At 50.8% G+C, this 24,327-nt stretch overlaps 1 protein-coding gene across 4 annotated transcripts in view; it reads right to left on the bottom strand.

Moving 5' to 3' along the window:
- Positions 1-23,078, bottom strand: part of LOC138814584 (sarcalumenin) — a 47,424-nt gene extending 24,346 nt beyond the window's left edge. For 2 of the 4 annotated variants that reach the window (XM_070003596.1, XM_070003597.1), the window contains exon 1: positions 15,239-15,299. In XM_070003596.1, coding sequence (XP_069859697.1) covers positions 15,239-15,299 — 61 coding nt within the window. Of the gene's footprint in view, positions 1-15,238; positions 15,321-22,982 lie in introns of those variants that run through there. The other 2 variants (XM_070003600.1, XM_070003598.1) reach the window with 2 other exon arrangements.
- Positions 23,079-24,327: the final 1,249 nt, after the last annotated feature.

Below are 24,327 nucleotides of genomic sequence, written 5' to 3'. Positions count from 1 at the left end.
ACAGAATTAATGTTTTCCTTTGGTTTTTGGCAGTACTGGGGTTTGAACCTAGGGCCTCATGCTTGCTAGGCTGGCATTCTACTCGCTTAGCCATGCCTTCAGTCATTTTTTACTGGTTATTTTGAGGATAAGGTCTCACATCCACCAAGGAAACACATCTAAGCTCCAATTTTAGGCTTCCTGTCATTGCTAGGATCACAGAAGCATGTCCCATGTCCAGCTGCCCTCCATTGAGACACAGTCTGAGGACTGGAGCAGCAAGTTCCCATCCCACCAACAGCCTCCAAGGTAACTGGGATTACGGGCATGAACCACTAGCACGCTGCCACAGAATTATTCTTTTTTTTATTTTTGTCAGTTGTGGGGCTTGAACTCTGGACCTAGGGCACTGCTCCTCAGATCTTCAGCTCAAGGCTAGGGCTCTACCACTTGAGCCACAGCACCACTTCCGGTTTTCTGGTGGTTTATTGAAGATCAGAGTCTCACGGACTTTCCTGCCTGGGCTGGCTTTGAACCGCAATCCTCAGATCTCAGCCTCCTGAGTAGATAGGATTACAGGTGTGAGCCACCAACGCCTGGCAACTGCCACAGAATTATTATTTTTTTGGGGGGGGGGTCCAGTCGTGGGGCCTGAACTGTGGGCCTGGGCACTGTCCCTCAGCTCTTCAGCTCAAGACTAGCACTCTACCACTTGGGCCACAGCGCCACTTCTGGCTTTTTTCTTTTGCTTATGTGATGTTGAGGCATCGAACCCAGGGCCTCATGCATGCAAGGCAAGCGCTCTACCACTGAGCCACCTTCCCAGCAGACAGAAATTATTCTAAGGAATCAGTTTCACTCAGGGTGAGTTCGCAACCAGTCTCCTGAGTGCCAACCTCACTGCAACCCCAGCCCTTAGGCTGATCCCAGCTCCTAGTTCAATGCTCACCCTTGAGGCCTGTCCCCTAGGAATCCCTCCTGAGGAATTCCTGATTTGGGTGTGCTGCTCTTGTTTGAACAGCACTTATGTCCCCAGAGGAATAGCAGGTAGTCAGCTGGGACTTGGTATATATCCCCACACGGTAAGTACCTTGCGTGCACTGAGAGAGCCTGAGAACGATGAGCCTCCTCTCCTACTCAGTGCTTCTCTGAGCTGCTCCAGGGTCATCGGCAAAAGGACCACAGAGGGGCTCAGCGGCCTGTTCCCTAGACCCTCTGTGCCACACTCGGGGGGGGGGGGCAGGCAGTCCTCAGGAACCTTCATAACAAGCTCCCAGGGGATCCTCACACACACACATTTCTAGCCAAAGAACGACCCAGTGCTTGGGTCTCCACGTGCAGTTTACACTTCATCTCCAGTCCACAGGCTGCTAACTGAAACGGAACCCAAATCAGCTCTAGGGGCCATCCACAGGTCTGGCTATGGCTGGCCTTGGCAGACCCATAGGGCAAAGGAACAGGAGTGGCCAGTAGTCGTAGGCCTTTGCAAAACCTGCCCATGGACAAAGCCCTGGTGGTCAGGCAGAGCTGCCCAGGGGGCCTGGGAGAGGCGCAGCCCTGGGGATTTTGCAAGAGGAAGAAGAAAAAGACCAGCATGAGCTTTAGGGCTCTGAGTTCTCTCCCCTCTGCAACCTCTGACAAGTAATTGAACTTTCCTGGGCCCCTTTCATCAGTAATAAAACAGTCAGTAGCACCCTGCCCTCATCCTCATTCCTGGTGCCATTTCCATCTCAGCCACCTCTCCACCGCCTGCAGGCTCTCCAAACTCCTGCAGAGCCCTCTGGTGGCCCGCCCTCTCCGGCCCTGACTCTCACACGCAGCGCCTTGTCCAGCCACTTGAACTTACTCTTCCTTGACCATCCCAGGCATGCGCCTGCCTCACGGGTTGGGATGTGCCTTCTGCTGAGAATCTTCTTCCCAGAAAGCTACCTGGCCCACTCCTTCCCTTCTCATCTTTGTTCCAATCTTGCCGTCTCTATAAGGTTTTCCACTGCTACCTTATCAAAGGCTTTTCTTTTCCTCTGCTGCTTCTGCCATCTTCTAATAAAGCACATACGTTATTTATTTAATTTCTTGTCTGTCAGGGATTCTGTATCCTTTCATCTATCCATGAATGGATGAATGGATGGATGTAGAGGTAAACAGATGGGATATGGATAGGTGGATGGATAGAAAATGGATAAATGGGTAAGTGGATGGGAAAGGGATACATGGTTAGGAAATGCATGGATAAGTAGATGGATAGATGGATGATGGCAAAATGAAAGGCCTTTGCTCAATTCAGTAGCAAGGAGTTCCAAAAACTAAGAGCATCAAGATTCAAAGCAAAAGAGCAGGGCACAGGTTAGGAAGCTGGCTCAGTGGTAGAGTGCTTGCCTCCTATACATGAGGCCTTGGCTTCAATTCCTCAGCACCACATAAGCAGAAAAAGCCGGAAGAGGTGCTGTGGCTCAAGTGGTAGAGTGATAGCCCTGAGCTGAAGAGCTGAGGGACAGCGCCCAGGCCCAGAGTTCAGGCACCACAACCAATTAAAAAAAAAAAAAAGAGCAGGGCACCTGAGGCTCACGGCTGTCATCCTAGCTACTCAGGAGTCTGAGATCTGAGGTTCGTGGTTCAAAGCAAGCCCAGGCAGAAAAATTAAGACTCTTTATCTCCAATTAACCAGAAAACCAGAAGAGGCATTGTGGCTCAAAGTGGTAGAGTGCCAGCCTTGAGCAAAAAAAGCTCAGGGACAGTGCCCAGGCCCAGAGTTCAAGCCCCATGACCAAAAAAAAAAAAAAAAAAGAGGGGCTGGGAAGGTGGCTCAGTGGTAGAGCACTTGCCTTGCATGCTTGAGGCCCTGGGTTCGATTCCTTAGCACCACATAAGCAAAAAGAAAAAAGCCGGAAGTGGCGCTGTGGCTCAAGTGGTAGAGCACTAGCCTTGAGCTGAAGAGCTGAGGGACAGTGCTCAGGCCCAGAGTTCAGGCCCCAAAACCGGACCAAAAAAAAAGATTCACAGCCAGTGAAGTGGTAATTAAGCTGCTGTGTGCCCTCAGGACAGTTCATTTAACCTCTGCAGGCCTCGTTCTCAAGTGGTTAAAGGACCCTAGGAAGAGCTGCTTTCCTAGCTCATTGTCATGTAATGGCCAAAATACTGAGTTGCTAGCCAAAGCTCATTCTCTTGAAAACATTAGTGTCTGACTGAAAGGGGAGATTAGCAGGCAGTAAGAGAGAACTAAGCAGAGTCTCAGCCCTTGAGTGGAGATGGGGACCCAACAGACACTGAGTAGTTGCTCAGATGGATGTGATACTACAGAGAAGCCACCGCAGGTGTGTTAAGGGACCAGTGACTGTAGTCAGCAGGGTGGGAGTTCCAGATAGAGGAGAATACCTTCAGGCTCAGGAGGGAGACTAGATTCCTTGAGCCAGATCTCTGGGATCACCAGTGAACATTTCTGAGCTGGGAAGTAGTATAGTTTTTTTTGTTGGTCGTGGGGCTTGAACTCTGGTCCTGGGCGTTGTCCCTCAGCTCTTCAAGTCAAGGCGAACGCTCTACCACTTGAGCTACAGCGCCACTTCCCTGGGAAGAAGTAGAAACCAAGCTCTGAAGATTCTCTGTCCTTCCCCTACCCAACTCCACCCCTCAAAAAAGCAATCAAGCAAGCAAGCAAGCAAAGAAAGAAGCCAGAATGTCTCACTGTGACCAGAGTCTAGAGCCGCCTGGACATCCTAGACTCAGGGGACCCCTGGTCTCCACAGTGAGGTGACCCATGTACTCTGCCCTTCCAGTAGGAGATGTCTGCTGTGGGCAGACGGGAACCTCTCCCTCAGAAGTCTGTCCCAAGCAATTTCTATGGAAGCCTGGGAGGGGCTCCCATCATCTGCACGTCTCCTATCTGGCTCTCACTGAACACGCCAAGACCAGGGAGCTCACGTAGAAAGCCAGCCAGGCCTGGGTTTTCAGCTTCTCAGTCCGTGCTCTTAGCATCAGCCCTCTCTCCCTCCCTCTAACTTCTCAGCAGCTGAGGCACACCAGGGTAGTTACCCTCCTTGCCAGGACCACAGAAAGTTGTGCAGCTGCTTCTGGAATTTTCTGCCCTAGCCAGTTGTCCATACATTCATTCAACACGTTCCCCCTGGGTGTGTCAGCAGAGCTCCAAATTAGCCTCTGGGGCCATCAAGGGAGCTGCGAGAGGAGGGATGAGCCAGAAGGGATGACCATGGCCCAGGAAAAAGAATCAAAAACTACATGTTCAGAGATACAAATGTAGACAGCCTGGACTCCAGGGCTAGGGAACTGTAGTGGGTTGAATGGTGTCCTCTCGCATTCATGCCCAACAGGAACTTGAGAATGTGACTTTATTTGGAAATGGTTCTTTGCAGATATAATTAGTGAAGAGGTCATGCTGGATTAGAGCGGACCCTAACTCCAATGTCATCCATGTCCTTATATGCCGAGGAGAGGACACCGATGCACAGATGGAATGTCAGGGATGGCTGGCAGCTGCCAAAGGCTGGACGAGGAAGGGAAGGACCTCCCCGCAGAGCCTTCAAGGCAAGCGTGGCCCTGCCAATATGTGTGTTTTGGACTTTGGACTTCTGATCTGTTGTTTGAAGCCATCGAGTTTGGGATCATTTGTTATGGCAACCACAGGAAAATAACACAGGAACCAATACCTAAGTCTGGCCCTATGAGATCCTGCTGACAACACTATCACACTCAGCCCACTATATTTTTACCAGTCCTGAGGCCCTAGACCCAGCTCCTATCGTTTTGGCACCCCCAAACTCTGAACCTAGCTTGAGGGACATCCCCATCACCACCACAACACCTCTCTGACAATTGTTCCCCATCCACAGCTTTCAGGCTACTTATTTTTAGCCCCTGATTCTACTGGCCTTATATGGCTCTCTGTTCCTCTCCTGTGCATAGACTGCCCCCTCTCCTGGTTTGTAAGCTCTTTGAGGACAGAGAATCCCAAGGATATTAACAGTACTAAGAAGGAACTTGATTGTTCATGTCTGGAACATTTCTGGAATATTTCTGGAAGCGGAGGGCAGCAGTAGCATATGTTCAATGTAAGAACCCACCACTGTTGTCATAATCCTTTTTTTGTTGTTGGTCGTGGGACTTGAACTCTGGGTGTGGGCACTGCCCCTGAGCTCTTTAGCTCAAGGTGAGCGTTCTACCACTTGAGCCACAGCGCCACTTCCAGTTTTCTAGTGGTTTATTGGACATAAGAGTCTCACAGACTTTCCTGCCCAAGCTGGCTCTGAACCGCAATCCTAAAATCTCAGCCTCCTGAGTAGCTAGGATTACAGGCGTGAGCCACTGGTGCCCGGCTCTTCATAGTCCTTTTAAACTTAAAAAGTACCTCCAGAGAATATTTTAAGCATCTGATAGCCATTTTCCTATTTTAGTCACATGACAGCCCCATTCTGTAAGTAGGCAAGTATTAATATCCCCACTTTACAGACAGGAGAACCAGGCACAGAGACCATAAAGGGTCTTGGTGGCTTATTGCACCTTGAAGCTCCATCAATTCAAAAAGGAAATGAAGACAGGAGGCAGGGGAGAGAAGTGGGACCACCACGGGACTTCTAATTCTATCACCATTTGTCCCCAAGCTTGCTCCATTCATCTCTGCCTGGCCAGGGTAAGTGCTAGATCCTTTCTGAACTTTTCTAGACCCTCTCCCAGGTTCCAGAGAGCACTTCTGGTCTCTCAATCTTCTTGGGTAGGTAACAGTCATCTTCCCCCTAACAGTTGGAATAAAGGTAGGAGGGAAAAGTGAGTCACCAACAAACTGGCTAGCATCTCATGGCAGATGCAGGCATGTAGGGAGGTAAAGCCATCACAAAGGAAATGTGCATGGCTTTGCCAAGTCTTTACCTATTGCCATCTAGGGAAAATTCCATGAGACAACTGAGCAGCCTAACCTCATGGCCTCTTGGAAGAGGATCAGGGGCTGCAGTTTTGGCAGTGACCTGTTAGGGGAAGGAGGGAGGAAAGGAGGGGGCTCCCAAACCCCAGGGCTCTCCTCTGGCTTGGTTCTGGGCTGAGCTCCCAGCTCTACCCACTTCCTGCGAACACAGAACTCCAGGCTAGGCTTTGCTTGCACCTGTTTGAGCTCAGAGTGCAGTCAGTCCCTGCTCTAGAAGGATCCAAAAATATCTAGGAGGGAGGGGAAGAGGGAAGAGTGAGCCAGAAAGGGAACAACTAGGGAGACAGCCACTTGGCTTGGCGTTCAAGGCCCCAACCCATTGGGGTGGCCTTATCTCCCCTGAACATGAGCCTCAACATTCTAGCCAAAGCTGTTCTCATCCCTCCCCTGCCAGAGCGGTGCTCTGGACTCCCCCACACCTGGCTCTCAGTACCATCTTCCCATGTCTCTGCCTACACAAATCATCTGCTCATTCATTAGACATTGTTAAATGCCCTCCAGTCAGGCAACCACCATTCTAAGTGTTTGTGAATCCTGTACCACAGCGCTCCTTATTTGAAGGAAATCCGTTCTAAGCCCCTGGTGGAAGCCTGAAACCATAGATAAGGCGACAGATACTGTATTTTTTCCCCTGCTCATATATACCTATAATAGAGTTTTAATTTATAAGTTAGGCACAGTAAGAGATGGACAAAATAATAATAATATAAAACAGCCAGGCACCGGTGGCTTACCCTATAATCCTAGCTACTTAGGAGGCTGAGATCTGAGGATCGGGGTTCAAAGCCAGCCCAGGCAGGAAAATCTGTGAGAGTGTGATCTCCAATGAACCACCAGAAAACGGGAAGTGGCGCTGTGGCTAGAGCGCTTACCTTGAGTTGAAGAGCTGAGGGACAGCGCCCAAACCCAAAGTTCAAGCCCCATGACTTACTATATATATATATATATATAGTTTTATATATATATAGTTTTATATATAGTTACATATAACAATTATAGCATATATAATACATAATTGTTATATACATATAAAACAATTGTAACAGCTTATCACAGAAATGTTACTTAAACTTATGAACTACTTCTCAAATTTCCCATTTCATATTTTCAGACCCTGGCTGATCGACCCGCAGATAAGGCAACCCCACAAACAAGGGGAGAGACCACCTTTCCTACCACGTGAGGGAGCGTACCAGCACGGTCCTCTGTCCTCTCAGAGTTGGCTGTCCAGTGATCATCCCTTCCTGCAGGAGCCGCTGACACACGGGCCCTCCACGGAGCCCGACCTTCCCAGCTATCCTCTGAACTCCAACCGAGCTTAGGCTGCAGAGGTTGTTAGTTACATTTTTTGTCAGTGCAAGTCATCTCTCCAAATAGAAGGTCAGCTCCCGGGGGGCAGAGACACAACCCATTCCTGCCGGGAACCTGCAGGGCTGACAAGGCTCTGAGAGCTGGGCCTCACTCGCCCACCTCTCATGTCAAATGCCCACTCCTGCCTGCTCCAGTTCCCACAGCACCCACACTCTCAGCATCACACTTTGCTTTTTTCTTGTCGGTTGTGGGGCTTGAACTCTGGGCCTGGACGCTGCCCCTCAGCTCTTCAGATCAAGGCGAATGCTCTACCATTTGAACCACAGCGCCACTTCCGGTTTTCTGGTGGTTCACTGGGGATCAGAGTCTCACAGACTTTCTTTGCCCATGCTGGCTTTGAACAGTGATCCTCAGACCTTAGCCTCCTGAGTAGCTAGGATGACAGGCGTGAGCCACCGGCGCCCAGCTACACCCTCCGTTTCTTTCTGATCACATTCTAATTCCTCGCTCTCACCTGAGTCTACCCTGCTTTTCCTAACTGAAGGGTAGGCTCCCAAAGAAAGACCTTACCTCATTTTCCAGCACTGAGGACTGGCCCACAGCCCACGATCACTTGGTGTCCCACATACTCCGAACTGAGGATAGAGACAAGAGCTCTCAATGCTACAGAGGACTCACAGAGAAAAGTCCCTTCCTATTCTCTAACACGCTGGCAGTGAGCTTGTGAGCCCACCCCAGCTGGGCTAACAGCCCACCCAGAGCTCTCCAGAACCGCATATAGCAATGGCCACCCTGCTTTCCCATCGTCCCCATCACCCCATCTCAGGAAACGCAGGTTCCTGGAACCAGCTATAATCCCAGATGCCTGGAGGTACAGGAAGGATGGAGAGGTTGAGGCCAGCCAAGGCAAAGTGAGTAAGACCCTAGGCTTCTGGGCTGGTGCACACAGACACGGGCATGGAGGGCTCAGGGGCCCTCAGAGTCCAGCCTTGGGGCAACTCAAGGAGGCCTCCTCTCCATGCAGCTGGGAGAGGACTGCAGTAAAAGGACCCTAGCCAGGGGCTGGGAAGGTGGCCCAGTGGTAGAGCGCTTGCCTTGCATTCATGAGGCCCTGGGTTCGATTCCTCAGCACCACATAAGCAGAAAAGGCCAGAAGTGGCGCTGTGGCTCAAGTGGTAGAGCGCTAGCCTTGAGCTGAGGAGCGGAGGGACAGTGCCCAGGCCCAGAGTTCAAGCCCCATGAATGACAAAAAAAAAAAAAAGGACCCAAACCAAAAAGTATAAATGGCTGTTATTCCCAGTCATTTAAGCACCTTAATTCCAATTAAATTTTGACGTAATCCTGCCTATTACCTAATTAGCGACAGCTTGACCATTAATTAAATTTAACTTACGACTGAGTTTACTTCTGATTTCATTCTAGCACTTTAATTCTGATTCTCCACCTCTAAGCCTCCCCCACCTCACAACTGAGCTGCCCTGGAAAGGCTTCTCTGGGTAGCCATTCTGCTGGGGGGGCGGAGATGTAAATGACTGATGAATGGTGAGTGTGTCCCCCGGGGTGAAGGGGCATATGGGAACCCTGACTGAGTAAAGCTGCTTGGGACTGGAGAGGGAGGATGTCTACACCAAATGGGATAAGACTTCCTGATGCTGGAGAAACACCACAGGACAAGCCAAAGCGGATAGGAAGGAGATCCTTTCCAGAAGCAGCTACATCTGACTCATCCCGTTCCCTCAATTATCCAAGTCCACTGCTTTCATCTGCTGAACACAGCACACTGGGAGGGGCACAGTGGATACCCAGTTTGTCAGCTCTACAGCTGGGCTTGCCGTGGTTCCAATTCATTCATTCATTCATTCATTCACTTATTCACTCACTCACCCACTCAGCATCAGGAAGAAGGAAGCCACACCCTACGACTCAGCCCCTTTGCACTCAGAACCAATGCACTATCTATTGCCTCCATGTTGTGATCAAGGGGCTCAGTGAGAACCTGCTCACCAAAGCAATGGGAAATTCCATCTTAGAGATACATTCCTGGAGCTCGGGTCTTCTAGATGAAGACTGCCCAAGCTGTTGAGCCCTTGCCCTCCACTGGGGTGAGGACAGCCTAGGCTCACTGTGGATCACGGCAGCGGGAGCAAAAGACAGAGCAGATGTCAGCATCAGGATGGGGAAGCGAGCACCGCACAGGGTGGGTGCAGTTGGAAGACAGCTCCAGTTCTGACGCCCACCTGAGAAGGCAGGTGAAGACAGGGCCAGGGTTTCCAAGGAGCCTGGACTCGCAGAGAAGATGCAAGAACACAAGCATACCTGTCAATCATTCCTCTCATCTGTGCCCCTCTGTGTCAAGGGGTCCCTCTTATTAAGATTAAAAGCCTCACAAATAGGAAAACACTACAGGGAGGCCTGAGCCACAGGGAAGAATGAGAACAAGATCATCACCCAGGTAACTTGAGCCATATGCCTCCTATGTCAACATCCACTTATAGAAAAGCTAAACTAAGCTGGGCACCAGTGGCTCAAGCCTGTAATCCTAGCTACTCAGGAGGCTGAGATCTGAGGACCATGGTTCAAAGCCAGCCAGAGCAAAAAAGTCTATAATACTCTTATCTCCAATTAATGCTCAGAAAAACTAAATCTCCTCCTAGGGCTGGAGGAACAGCTCAAGTAATAAAGTTGTCCTGAGTTCACACCCCAGTTCCAGAAGAATAAAACCAACTGATTCTAATGAGGGCAAAACATGGGCTTCTCCCACAGTAAACTCAATAGGTATTTTCTGAATGTAGACCTTAGGTAGATTGGGGTAAGCTCAGGGCACTGTGGCTGGAGTTGGCAGGCTCACCAACATTCACTGAAATGAAAACACTGCCTCATGGCTCCTCCAGCCTCTACTTTCAGCTGCCACCTAGTTCTTCCCCAGCAGTGGAGACCAGGATCTAGGCTTGGCTTCCACACCATGAACTCCGGCAACCAGGCTCCCTTAATACCCCACAGAGCTCTTACAATATTAGATTGCTTCCTCCCCGCTGCGACCTTCCATGCCCTCTACAGCTATTCCCCCATAGAGAAACCTGGCTGCCATGGAGTCACCGGGCCTGGCTCTAACCCTTGGTGTCCACCTGCGGTCTCAGAGCTAATCAGAGCCATGTTATGTGCCCCGTCAGACCTTCTTTAGACCTCTTCTGTCCTCTCAGAGCACCCCAGACTTTGCCATATTCTATCTCTCTCACCTCTCCCCTTGCCAGTCTTTTCTTCTGCACAAAATCCTTTCCCACCTGCCCATAAACAGGCTTAGCCTTCTTTAGGCTTGAATTTAAAAAAAAAAAAAATTGTCCACTTTTTTTTTTTTTTTTTTTGCCAGTCTTGGAGCTTGAACTCGGGGCCTCTGGGGGTCTCCCTGAGCCTCTCCGGCTCAAGGCCAGCACTCTACCACTTGAGCCACAGCACTGCTTCTGGCCTTTTCTGTGTATGTGGTACTGAGAACTGAAACCTGGGGCTACATGCATGCTAGCAAGCGCTCTACCACTACGCCACCTTCCCAGCCCTCTGTCTCCACTTTTGTAAACCCTTCCACCACACATGGTGTTACTGGCCTCTGACTCTGGACAATTCCATTCCATTTGAGTGTCTGCATCTAAAATGTGAGCTGTGTGCTCACCAGATTCTCTCACAGCCCATCAGTGACTTCTGGGTTGGCAAAATCTGCCTCTCTGCGATACTGAACCCCACTGACCACCCCCTCCAAAAGACACCCCTTCCCTGGCTCCAGGCTACCATCTCTCCTTGGGTCCCCTCCATCTTTCTGAAGCTCATTTATTATCTCCTTCCTACTCTGCAAGCCCACTCTTCTCTTCTCCTCCCTCTCCTCTTTTCTCCTTCTCCTCTCTTTCTCCTCCTCTCTCTCTGAAATGGCTTCCTCAATACCAGCCTCTTTCATCTTTACATAAATGAATATAAATGATCCCATTTCTAGATTCTCCTAGGTTCCATCCTACTTTTTTTCTTTCTAACACATGGTCTTGAATATAGCCCAGGCTGGCCTCAAACTTGTGATCCTCCTGTCTCGGCCTCCTAAGTGTTGGAATGACAGGCATGTACCACCATGCCCAACCAATGCTACCATTCGAACCACTGTGAGCTTCCCATCCAGATGTCCATGGCACTGACATGCCTAATGACTCAAACTGCACTTTTAGAGCTGGGCGCTGGTGGCTCACGCCTATCATCCTAGCTACTCAGGAGGCTGAGATCTGAAGATCACGGTTCAAAGCCAGCCCTGGCAGGAAAGTCCATGAGACTCTTATCTCCAATAAACCACTAGAAAACCGCAAGTGGCGCTGTGGCTCGAATGGTAGAGCGCTCGCCTTGAGCTGAAGAGCGCAGGGAGAACACCCAAGCCCAGAGTTCAAGCCCCACGACCGACAAACAACAACAACAACAAAAAAAAACCCTGCACTTCTAGAATGTGCTCCCCCTCACACTCCCAATGAGTTGTTTTTTTGTTAGTTTGTCTTTTTCTGGCAAGACTGTTCCTCCAATGACCTAAAGGAAACCCATTAGGGCTCCGTTCTCCGGGCTCTCCAGGTTGAGAAGTCCGGTTGATCTGACCCCAGCTCTCCGATGAAATTACCCCATTTCCCTACTTCCCTGCCTCACCAGAGTCGACATCCTCCTACTTACATTCCTGACGTGGCTGACTAATCTATTCCCCCTCATTCTTCTTCCTCCAACATCACCAGATGCAGTTTTCCTAAATTCCTCCACAATCACCCCCTGCCCAGAGAATAAAGGCCACTCCCCAGACTATCGCTCAGGACCCCTCACAACAACCTGGCGTCCAGAATGCACTTCCCAATGCCCCCACTCCCACAAGCCCACCCTCAGCCAAGAGAGAAGAAAGGTTCTTCTGAGCCCCATTCTCTGACTCTGTTCCCTTTATGTGGCATTTACTCCCTTCCCGTCACCTTCCATTGACAATCCTGCTTTCCTTGAGACCCTGCACAGTGCTTCCTCATCTTAAAACACTTCCTTATCTACCCAGCTCAAGACAGCCTCCCTGCTTCCTTTGGCTCCTCAATTTCCTGACCCTCATTTATGACACTGATGCGTATCTTTCTGGCACAGGTATAGTACAGAAGGAAGATGCTTCTTCCTCTCTACTGAACTACAAGCATGCCAAGGACAGAATGCCTACCCAAATTCCTTAGTACCACCCCTGTGAAAACCAGCAAGTTCAAGAACTAATGAAAGTGGGCAGGGTGTTTGAATGAAGGGCTTGGTGTCCTTGAGTAACTGTATACCTAAGGCCTGCACAGAACAGACTGGCAGATAAAGGAAAGAAATCTCTGTCTGGCCTGCCATGGAGCAGCTCTTTGACCTTCCTAGTAACAAACTAGAGATGGGACAAAACCAGCATTTCCCAAATTATGGCTCCCTAGGCCACTAAGCCAGTGTGGCAAGCTACAAGTGCGGGACACAGCTTAAGCAGCTGGAAATGCTTCTGGGCTCTACTCTTTCCTGGGCAGAGACCTGTGAGCTCATTTCCTTCCCTCTGCACCTCCCAGGGTGGAAGGCGGCAGTGGGAGGCCGGGAGGAGGCCTTCTTCTGGATACACCAGCGGGGGGTGGGGGTGGGGGGTGAAGAGCTTCCTGACAGTCACTTGTGCCTTAGCTGGGCACTTCCAGTATGCACCAAGCCTCCGCCATGAAGATGACAGCACGGTAGCAGAGCAGATTGGCAAGTCTGCAGACCAGGGCTGGGCTGGATATGGAGGAAGATGAAGAATGAATGAAGACAGAATTCCCAGGTCCCCAATCTCTCTATATCAAGCAATAGGAGGGACAATGGGAAGCAAAGCCAAACCAGCCTTTAGCAGTCAGTCCAATGGTTTAACCCCAAAGAACGATTTCTCAGCATGCTACCTTCTCACCCCCAGACTCTAGGGAGTCAGAGGATCAAAAACATCGAAAACATCTGGGGAGAGAATGGCGCCACTGGGAGTACATCTGTCACTGACAAGAATGGGTGCTTTCATTTCTCTGGCTTCCCAGTTCTTCCTGGAAAATCAGACTGATGGAATCGTCTCCAGGACGCTTTCCCTGTCCTTGAGCAGCCCTGTCACCATGCCAGCTCCTCAGACCACGGAGAAGAACCCAGGTAATCACAAAGGCCTAAGGGCACCAGGCCTGGGATACTGACACGTCTGGTAACAGTGCCCACGCTGGTCCCTGGCACTGGTCCCAGTGACTAGAGACCAGAAGGGAAAGGGTACCTGGTCTTCTGGCAGGGAGAAGTAATAATGGGCTGCACAGCTCATCCCCTGGTCTAGAGGGAACACGGAAGCCAAGTGGAGAGAAAAGAAAGAAAAGAGAAGCAGACGGTGCAGGCTTGGAGAGAACTTTTGTTCTACCCAACCAAGGGCAAGCAAAGTGGAGTGGAGTGGGTGGAGTGAAGAGGAGTGGAGCGAAGACATGACCTATGACCAGGCTGGCAGAGGTTTCCACACGCTAGGAAAGAATGCCATTATGGGAGTGAAGGAAAGCTACTTGAAACCACTCAGGGTGCAGGAGGAAGCCATCTTTGTACATACAACCTGCAACTGGACAGAGTAGCTCTAAGTTTGGGTGGGAACAAGGAGGAAGGCGAGCTTGCTCAGCGGTGGCCAGGCAGAGGGAACAAGCGCTCTCCGCACTTGGCCCCAAAAGGAAGCAGCTCAGAGGAAACGCGCATGTGTGTGCACGCACACAGGTACACACGTGTACACACACACACACACACACACACACGCCTCTTCTCCCCACAGCAAAAGTCCCAACACAGCCTGTGGAACGTTCTAGATATCCAGTTTTCTCAGCAGGAGGAAAGATAAAGGATGTCCCTAAATGGCTAAAAATTCCTGGGGCCCTGCCGTGTGGAAGCTCAAGGTGGCAGCTGGGCTCGGCCCAGCAGAGGGGGGCTGGGGAGAGGGTGGCGATGGCTTGGGCCTCAGGATCCAATTACGTGGCTGTTTCCATACTTAGCCACCTGACAGCCGCTTGGAATACTCACCACCCCACCACCGCAGCCCCACAGGGACCAAATTAACTCCAAGGGCAGACAAGGGCAGGACCCGGCAGCACATGCTCAGGAGAAAGAACCTCAAAGACCCACAAGATGGGGTCCCCACGGTCCCAGGCACAAGGTCTAAGGGCTGGTGGAGAAAACAAAGCAGGGAATCATAGATTCCTAGGGGGATCCCGGAGCACCTCCCTGAAGCATCCCCAAGGGGAAGCCAGGTCCAGGAGTCTTAGGAACAAGAGAGGTGGCTAAATGATCGGGTGTCCCCTCCGCAACCTATAAATAGCCCCCGTGCTGCAACTCAAGCCAGCGCCTCTGCCACGCAAAGTGCTGAGGTGTCAAAGAGAAGCCGGGGAGCACAGGGCCGAGCCCCCTCCCTGGTGACAGCCCCCCTGCGGTCTCTTCCCCCCAAAATGGGGCCCATTCCTCTTTGGACTCTGGGTCCCATTCCGTTCCCAGCCCATCTCCCAACTCTCAACGCAGTTCAGCCATATCCCAACAGACTCCGACGCTAGCCCGCTGCTCACAGCGAGGCCCAGCCCTGCCCAGTGCCCCCCTTTATGCTCAGTCATGCAAACCCAAGTCTCCAGCTAGAGCCTCCACCCCAATCTCCCACTGGATGGAAGAGTGAGTCAAATGACCTCCGGCTCTGGGTCACTCTGTCCATCTCAGAGGCTACTCCACACTTAACTTTTGGGGGTACTCATCCCCAGCGTCTGCCAGCCAGATTCTTCTCTCTGCCTGTGGCCCAGGCCTCAGGTCCATCTGCCTCTTGGGAGCCCCAATCCTGGCCCCATTATCTCCAGTACCTCACTCTCCCCATGGCCCGGCCCAAGAGAGGTGACAAGTGACACCAGCAAAGAACAAAGCTTTGCCATCCGCCCCAGTCCCCCACCCCTGAGATCTCATGGGAGCAGAGGACACAGTGGGGGCCACTCGTGGGGGGGCGGGGAGGCATACCTGCTTGTGTTGAGAGCAGGAGCGAGGCCAGGAAGCAGCAGAGCAGGAGCAGCGCCCTCATGGTGACTGCCAAGAGAGCCCAGCTGCTCCTCGCCTCTATTTATATGGTGGGTGCAGGCGGCCGCAGCAGCAGGCGGCGGAGGGCGGGGGAGAAGGGTCACACAGTCACTAGGGCAACAGAGTGGACGTGATGGGGAAGAGGCCCAGACCCCAAGGCTGCCTCTGGTACCATCCCACAACAAGGTAGGACCCAGGGCTGCATTTTCTGCCCTGCCCCCCAGCAGCTCTGGGATCACAAGATGCAGATCTGATAGGACAAGAATATCGGGAAGTGGCGCTGTGGCTCAAGTGGTAGAGCGCTGGCCTTGAGCTGAAGAGCTGAGGGACAGCGCCCAGGCCCAGAGTTCAAGCCCCACGACCGACAAAAAAAAAAGAATATGGAGAGAAAGTGGGGTGTCTCTTGAGCTGAGGTCCAGGAGTTAGGAATATAAATGCCCCCACAATATACACAGGCTTGACCCAAAGTTGGGGCAGGTCAGGGACCCGGACATTCCTCCAAATGAAAGAAGCTGAAGGGCAAATCCAGACAGATCGTTTTGTGTGTGCATGCATGTGTGCATACGCACACACACACATATGCACATGCATGTGTACATTTGGATTCATACTCACTGGACTTTTTTTTTTTTTGCCAGTCCTGGGGCTTGAACTCAGGGCCTGAGCACTGTCCCTGGACTTCTTTTTTACTCAAGGCTAGTACCCTACCACTTGAGCCACAGCGCCACTTCTGGCTTTTACTGTTTATGTAGCATTGAGGAATCGAACCCAGGGTTTCATGCATGCTAGGCAAGCACTCTACCACTAAGCCACATTCCCGGACTCACTGGGCTTTCTTGCAAATGTCCAGTTAAGGGAAACCTGTGCTATCTGACCTTTGAGGCCAATGGCTGGGAGCTAGCCCTCCCAGGCCTCTGTGGAGAGAGTGCTGAGCAGAGGGAAAAAGAGGACAGGGAGAGATGCAGCTGAAAGATGTGGTATAAACCAGAGGTGGAACAACACAGATCCATTCCCGAGGAGCAGCGGTTCCAGAACGCCTAGCTGCCTCTGTGTGGCGCTGTTTGGTGCAATGTTTTGGGCACACGGTGGCTCGAAAAGCCATTTGTAGGAAGCCAAGAGACAGCAGGCACTGTCGCTGTGAGGGCAGGAGGCAGCCCTCAGCCATGGAGAAAAAGAACTAAAAGTGAACCAGGCATTAGCGACACAGCAAGCATTTCACATATTTAGCACCGCTTTATTGAGGTCTGAGCAACACAAAAAATCGCATGCTTACTTAAAGGAAACGAACTGATTGAATGTGGTGTAAGTCTTTTACCATCAAGAAACGGACAGATTCCTCACCTCCAATGTTTTTCCTGTTCTTTCAAAATCCTCCCTCCAGGCTGGGAATGTGGCTCAGTGGTAGAGTGCTCACCTAGCATGCATGAAGCCCTGGGTTCCATTCCTCAGTACCGCATACACAGAAAAAGCCAGAAGTGGTGCTGTGGTTCAAGTGGTAGAGTGATAGCCATGAGCAAAAGAAGCACAGGGACAACGCCCAGGCCCTGACTTCAAGCCTCAGGACTGGCTTGGTGTCACTCCACATTGGTTTGCATTTTCTAGATTTCACTATAACTGGAACCATAGGGTTCGTGGCCTTTGTTATATCTTTTTCACTCAATGTAATTATTCTGAGATTTATATTATCAATGGTTCATTCTTCTTTATTGCTGGGTAGTCATCCACTGTATGGACAGACCAGTCACCTGACTACTATCCAGTCACCTGTTGATGGATGGGATCCATTCTTTCCAAGGTGGGGTTAAAAAGCTGCAATGGTGCCTGGTGCCAGTGGCTCACACCTGTAATCCTAGCTATTCAGGAGGCTGAGATCTGAGGATCATGGTTCAAAGCCAGCCTGGGCAGGAAAGACCGCGAGACTCCTATCTCCAATAAACCACTAGAAAACCAGAAGTGGTGCTGTAGCTCAAGTGGTAGAGCGCTCGCCTTGAGCTGAAGATCTGAGGAACAGCACCCACGTCCAGAGTTCAAGCCCCATGACTGGGGAAAAAAAAAAGTTTCAATGGTTTGTGTACATGTCAATTTACAGACACAGCTTTTAATTCTCTCAAATAAATGCCCAGGAATGGAAATGGTTGGGCCATATGGTGGAAGCTGTCCAACTTTTCTTTTCTTTTCTTTTTTTTTTGGTCGGCCGTGGGGCTTGAACTCTGGGCCTGGGCGCTGTCCCTCAGCTCTTCAGCTCAAGGCAAGTGCTCTACCACTTGAGCTACAGCGCCACTTCCGGTTTTCTGGTGGTTTATTGGAGATAGGAGTCTCACGGTCTCTCCTGCCCGGGCTGGCTTTGAACCGCGATCCTCAGATCTCAGCCTCCTGAGTAGCTAGCATTACAGGCATGAGCCACCAGCGCCCGGCATGTCCAACTTTTCTATCATTTGATATTCTCATCAACAGAGCATAGAAGTTCCAATCATTCCCAATCCTCACCAAAACTTCATATCATGTCTTTTTTTTTTTAATGCTGCTGGGGATGGAACCCAAGGCCAGGAGCAAGGCTTGTCAAGAACTCTACCCATAGGGCTGGGGGTTTAGCTCAGTGGAATAGTGCCCGCCTGGAGAGCGCAAGGCCCTGGGTTCGGTCCTCAGCTCTGGAAAAAAAAAAAAAAAGTTCGTATCACTTAAGAACTCTACCCATGAACCCCACTCCTAACCCCATTAGTAATTCTAACATGTGCAGTAGGATCCCACTACTTTTTGGGGGGGAGGTAAGGATAACAGGGCTTGAACTTTAGGTCCTCAACCACTTGCTGGAACTTTTTTGCTCACAACTGACACTCTATCATTTGAGCCACACCTCTAGTTGGTATTTTTGGTTATTAATTGGAGATAAGCATCTTGAGGACTTTTCTGCTCAGACTGGCTCCAAATGTCAATACTCAAATCTCAGCTTCCTGACTAGCTAGGGTTACAGGAATGAATCTCATGTTTTCCTAATGATTAATGATATTAAGGATAGTTTTTTGTTGTGGGTTTTTTTTTAGGGGGGGTCCGGTCGTGGGGCCTGAACTCTGGGCCTGGGCGCTGTCCCTCAGCTCTTCAGCTCAAGGCTAGCGCTCTACCACTTGAGCCACAGCACCACCTCCGGCTTTTTTTTCTTTTTGCTTATGTGGTGCTGAGGAATCGAACCCAAGGCCTCAGGCATGCAAGGCAAGCTCTCTACCACTGAGCCATCTTCCCAGCCCTTGTTGTGTTTTTTGATGAAGTATCCATTTGAATCATTTGTTCATCTATTGTAAGTTTTGTTTTATTTGATTGTTAGTAATTTATTCATGGTAGAAATAAATCCTTTCATCATATACATGATGTGCAAGTATTTTCTCTTCCCATTTACATAAGTGTCTTTCAAGTAGTAGTTTGTTGTTGTTGTTTTGGGGCTGTTATGTTATTGTTTTTGCGATTGTTGTTTTGACAGTACTAAGGTTTAGTGTCATGGCGTGTGCTCAGCTGTGGGGCACACATGTGATTTCAGCAGGGAGAAGTTTCAACTTCTCAGTGCTTTTTCCTTTAAGACAGGGTCTCATGTCCACACTGGCCTCAAACTTTCAATTCTCCTGCCTCAGCTTCCCAAGTTATAAGGTTATAGGCATCTACTACCACATCATTAAATTCTAATCTACAGACTTGCTAAGCACACAGACCATGAGTGTGTAGCTCGCAGAACTAACACAAAGTATGAGGAGAGGAGACTGGTGGGGGCAGGGTAGGGAGGACATGTGAAGGGCCTCAGGCCCCTTGGGCTGGGTACTAGCTGTCAGGGTTCCTGCAGTGTGCTCCCTCTGGCAGCTGGCTTGCTAGATCCATCCCCAGGCCCATCATCTCTCAAGGGTCTGGGAAGACCAGATCAGACCCTGATAACTCGGGGTCTGGGTTTGGGATCTGTTGTACCTTCCATAGTCCCCGGGAGCCCTCAGCAAAAGGCCTGTCCCATTTAATCTTGGTCAGTTTCTGATGTTCAAAGATCCCTTTCTCTTAGCTGCTTAATCTAACGTTGAGAATGTCCACCAAGACAGGCGACACCCTGGGGAACCTTGGACTTGGGCCCCCAGCTCAGGAAGCTCTGCAGCTGTCACTCCCAGCTCCTTTTTTCAACATCAAGGGTGTAGTGGGGGGGGGGTGGGAGGAGGGCAGCTTGCGGAGTTCATTCCTGGGTACAGCTGTTGGGTTTAGGGCCCATCCTGCCCCTAGCCCTCAGTCCTACCCTCTCCTATGGGTAAGCACACGTTCGTGTCAATCAATGAAGAAACTGCAATTCAGCAAGGCGAGAGAAGAGAGGGAATAAGGTAGAGGGGAGTATGAACCGCACCCCCACCGAAATGTGCAGGAGCAAGGTGGGCAATTCAAGTCCAAGAGAGTAAAAAAGACAAGTGCAGTACAGCCACCAGCCATGCTGATAGCGGAGGAAGAGGAGGATGGGCCTGGTTGGGGCCAGGGCCCGCGACATCTAAGCGTAAGGACAGCACCGTCAGCCAGCACCAGGAGGCTACTTGAGGATTTGCCTGTGATCTCTATACTGGTCTGAGGCCAGTTAGTCATCACTAAGGAGGCCAAGGTCACCAAAGGTCCCCCTTCTTCCACTACTCAGAGCTTCAAACCTCCAATACACAGGGCTGGGGCACTGCCCGGCCGCATCACCAAAGATGACCTAAGTCATGGCATAGAGGGTGTGTGTTTATATCATCCCACACTAGACCGGAAGAGAACAGACAGCGGTCACAAATTCACAAAGGGGGGCGGGAGAAGAAGAACTGGAGGTAGAAGAAAAAAAGGACAGACACACAAAACAGAAAAACCATTAGTAAAGTTAGGGGGGAAAAATATATATTTAAGTACCTCACATGGCTGTAACTTGACTACTGGTCCCAATGTGATGTCCTTAAAATAAGAACAGACCAAATGCTTGGGAGAAGTGAAATTATCTCTGCTGCTAAAGGCTTGACAAGAATTTCTTCTGAGAATCCTTGTGAAGGCGACAAAGGGTAATGTAATCATTGCTGACAACATTCTTAGAGTAGAGAGAACACACTTCCCATGAAGCTAATGCCTAATAGAGACCCTAAAAATAGGATCAGAGAGGTCACCAGGAACCAAGAACATCCAATTCCCCCTCCCAAAGAAACAGCCACCAAAATGGTGGCCAATCACTCTCACTTAGAATGAACCTCCACTTTGTATCAAGCAGGCAGAAGAGAAAACTGACACAATCCATTTGAGGGACAGCATGTACTAAAATGTAGTACAACAGTCCTAAGTTAGAAACAACCTAAATGCTCATTGCAAGGTGAGTGGATAAACCATGGAATATCCACACATGGAGTAGTACTCAGCAAGAAAAACGCACAAACTGCCGATAGAACAAACACATCAACTACTCTGACATAGGTTGCTGAGGCAAAAAAGATAGACAAGGGCTGGGAAGGTGGCTCAGTGGTAGAGCGCTTGCCTTGCATGCATGAGGCCCTGGGTTCGATTCCTCAGCACCACATAAGCAGGGGGGAAAAAAAGCTGGAAGTGGTGCTGTGGCTCAAGTGGTAAAGCGCTAGCCTTGAGCTGAAGAGCTGAGGGACAGCGTCCAGGCCCCACGACCGGACCAAAAAAAAAGATAGACAAAAGAAATAGATGCTCTTATGATTTACATGAAATTCTAAATTGGATAAAATGAGTCACGGTGACAGAAATGAGATCCACTATGAGAGTCGAATGTCCACTTTCCAGAAAGTTTGGAATCATCACCACCATTATCATCTGACAACTACAAGTACTTATAAGGATGCTACCCAGCAGGAACACTCTTACATTATAGGTGCAGAACGACATACCAACACGGGTCACTGAGTGTAAAGTCGGTAAAAATGTGAACAAGTCCCATGGATGGCAGGGGCCATTTGGCTCTAGGAAAAGAATGTTGAAACAGACACCTCTCCTAGACCCACCCTAGGAGACTCTGTGAGTTCTAGCTCCTCCCTAGTACCTCCCACAGCCACTACTCCTTGGTATAATGAATGGTCAGTTTTTTGGGGCAGAAAAACTACAAGCTAGTTTTAACCAAACTGAGGCGAGGCACCTGCATAGTGGAATCTCTTGAGTGCTTGGCCTGACCTTTTTTCAACAAACTCTTAAGACTTTATGCATATGAATCGCATCTCATACATATACTTAAAGCCAAGGGTAGTGGCCTTGTACATAGGACAGAACCTGTCAAGATCCCTCATTTAAGATCAACCCATTAGTAACCCTTCCCACACTCCAAATCCTAGAAAAGTTAATTCATCTTATTTTTTTGTCTGTCATTGGGCCTGAACTCTGGGACACTGTCCCTCAGCTCTTCAGCTCAAGGCTAGCGCTCTACCACTTGAGCCACAGCACCTCTTCTGGCTTTTTCTGCTTATGCGGTGCTGAGGAATTGAACCCAGGGCCTCATGCATGTAAAGCAAGCACTCTACCACTGAGCCACCTTCCCAACACTGAAAAATTAAATTCTTAATCATGTTTGCTCTTGAGTCACCTAGCTCAGATCTGCTGTTTCTCTTAATGGAGTACTTCTTTATTCAACTCTGCTTTGCCACTTTGTGTGGCAATTCTTTAGAGACACGAATCTGGGATGACCCAGCAGTAACAACAATATAATCTACCTAGTTTTTTTTGGGGGGGGGGGAGGGTCCGGTCGTGGGGCCTGAACTCTGGGCCTGGGCGCTGTCCCTCAGCTCTTCAGCTCAGGACTAGTGCCACTTCCGGCTTTTTTTTTTTTTTTTTTTTGCTTTTTGCTTATGTGGTGCTGAGGAATCAAACCCAGGGCCCCAGGCACGCAAGGCAAGCGCTCTACCACTGAGCCACCTTCCCAGCCCTCTACCTAGTTTTTACATTGCACTACAGTTATGCAGAAGGTTAGCATTCGGGTGAGGTGGAGAGTCCGAGTGGAGTGCACAGGATCTCCCTGCATTATTGCAAAATGTAAAAAGTTATTTAAGCTGGGCATGGGTGGCTTATGCCTGTCATCCTAGCTACTCAGGAGGCCGAGATCTGAGAATTGGAGTTCAAAGCCAGCCAGGGCAGGAAAGTCCATGAGACTCTTCCATTAACCACCAGAAAACCGGAAGTGGCGCTGTGCCTGAAGTAGTAGAGCACTCGCCTTGAGTTGAAGAGCTGAGGGACAGCGCCCAGGCCCAGAGTTCAGGCCCCAGGTCCAACCAAAAAAAAAAAAAAAAAAAGAAACCCAAGCCGGGCGCCGGTGGCTCACGCCTGTCATCTTAGCTGCTCAGGAGGCTGAGATCTGAGGATCCCGGTTCAAAGCCAGCCCGGGCAGGAAAGTCCATGCGACTCTTACCTCCAATAAACCACTAGAAAACCGGAAGTGGCGCTGCGGCTCAAGTGGCAGAGCGCTCGCCTTGAGCTGAAGAGCGGAGGGACAGCGCCCAGGCCCCGGGTTCAGGCCGCACGGCGGACCCCCACCCCGGTGTGCACGGTGGAAAACGACGCGTGTGCCTGGCGGAAGTGGGGGGACGTGTCACTGCCCGCCTGCTGAACGGGCCCCCTCGGACGGCACCCCAACAAGAGCAAGACGGTGACCGCGTCTGAACGCAAAGCACAGGCGCGGGCCGGGCCGGGGTGCGAGCCGCGCGGACGCCCTCACCTTCCCGCCACTCGGCCGAGGCCTCCCGCCGCGGCGGGGCTTCCGGTACGCGCGAGGCCGCCGCCCGCGGCGGAGCCCGTGTCTCCCGGGGACGGGGACAACCGGACGAGGCTCCGGTCACACCGGAGCTCGGCCCGCGGGGCGGGGCGGGGCGGGGCGGGGCGGGAGCCGGCGCGGCGCGCGCGGCGTCCTCACGTCACTCAGCGTGCTGCGCCGGCTGCAGGTTAGAAGACAACTCAGGCGGGAGCTCCAGCAAGACGCCACGGAGCATGCGCGCCGACGAGAGGGCGGGGCCTTTCCGGGAAGGGGCGGAGCCTCGAGCCATCCGCTGCCTGCGGTGGAGACCGCCTACCCATCGCTCGGCTCCTAGTCTCTGTTCTAGGAAGTGGGGGGGAAGGGAAGGACTTCCATGGTCCCGCCCTAATCCGCGCCTCTGGCCTATGGGAATGGAGCAGCCCTCCAAGACCGGAAGTGAAGCCACAGTTCGAAGCCAGGAGTCCTGGGCCCGCAGCGCCCTCTGTTGGCCTTCTCGTAAGTTGCAGGGAACCCATCAGGCCGGCCTGCCATTTCACCGACCGCATAACATGACACTTGGAAGGGGCGAAACTATGGCGGTGGGCTGGGGTGACCACAAAGGAACCTGGAGTTGCTTTGAGAACGGAGGGAGAATTAATTGATCATCTTGAGTGTGGTGGTGACTTCCCATGTCAATCTCACCAAAACGTGGATTTCACTGAATATGATTCATCTTTTTCAATACTTTGAAAGGAATTAAGAATTATTGGTGGGAACAACAGGAGGAATGAGGAATACACAATACTAATAAGTGGCAAAGCACAGGACCCAAGAACACGTGTGTTCTGGCCTTAAGAAGCAATGGCTTACTTGGTCATGCTCTACTGCTCAAGTTAGAACATCTTGAGCCACAAAGCCCTGAGTTAAAACCCCAGAGCTGAAGAACAAGGAGGAGGAGTAATTTGAGCCCAGATAGTTCAATCAGTAGAGCATCTGACTTTGGGCCAAGCACAGGTAGTTCACTCCTGCAATCAGGAGGCTGAGATCTAAGGGTCATGGTTCAAAGTCAGTCTCCTATCTCCAATTAACTACAAAAAAAGCAGTAAATAGAGCTGTGGCTCAATTGGTAGAGTGCTAACCTTGAGCAGAAAAGCTCAGGGACAGTGCCCAGGCCATGAGTTCAAGCCCCAGGACCAGAACACACAAGTTAGGGACCACTCCTCACACCCTGAGTGTAAACTATCTTCTCGTGTTTGCAGACAACCTAGAGAAATCTCAGTGAATTTCAGGATATCAATCTCTCTTCACAAACTCACACCACAAATCAGGA

This window comes from Dipodomys merriami, unplaced genomic scaffold (genome assembly GCF_024711535.1).
Source record: "Dipodomys merriami isolate MVZ:Mamm:240054 unplaced genomic scaffold, mDipMer1.0.p SCAF_60, whole genome shotgun sequence".
Classification (NCBI taxonomy): domain Eukaryota; kingdom Metazoa; phylum Chordata; class Mammalia; order Rodentia; family Heteromyidae; genus Dipodomys; species Dipodomys merriami.
Note: the sequence above shows the minus strand (reverse complement) of the source record. Positions and strands in the feature narration are given on the sequence as shown.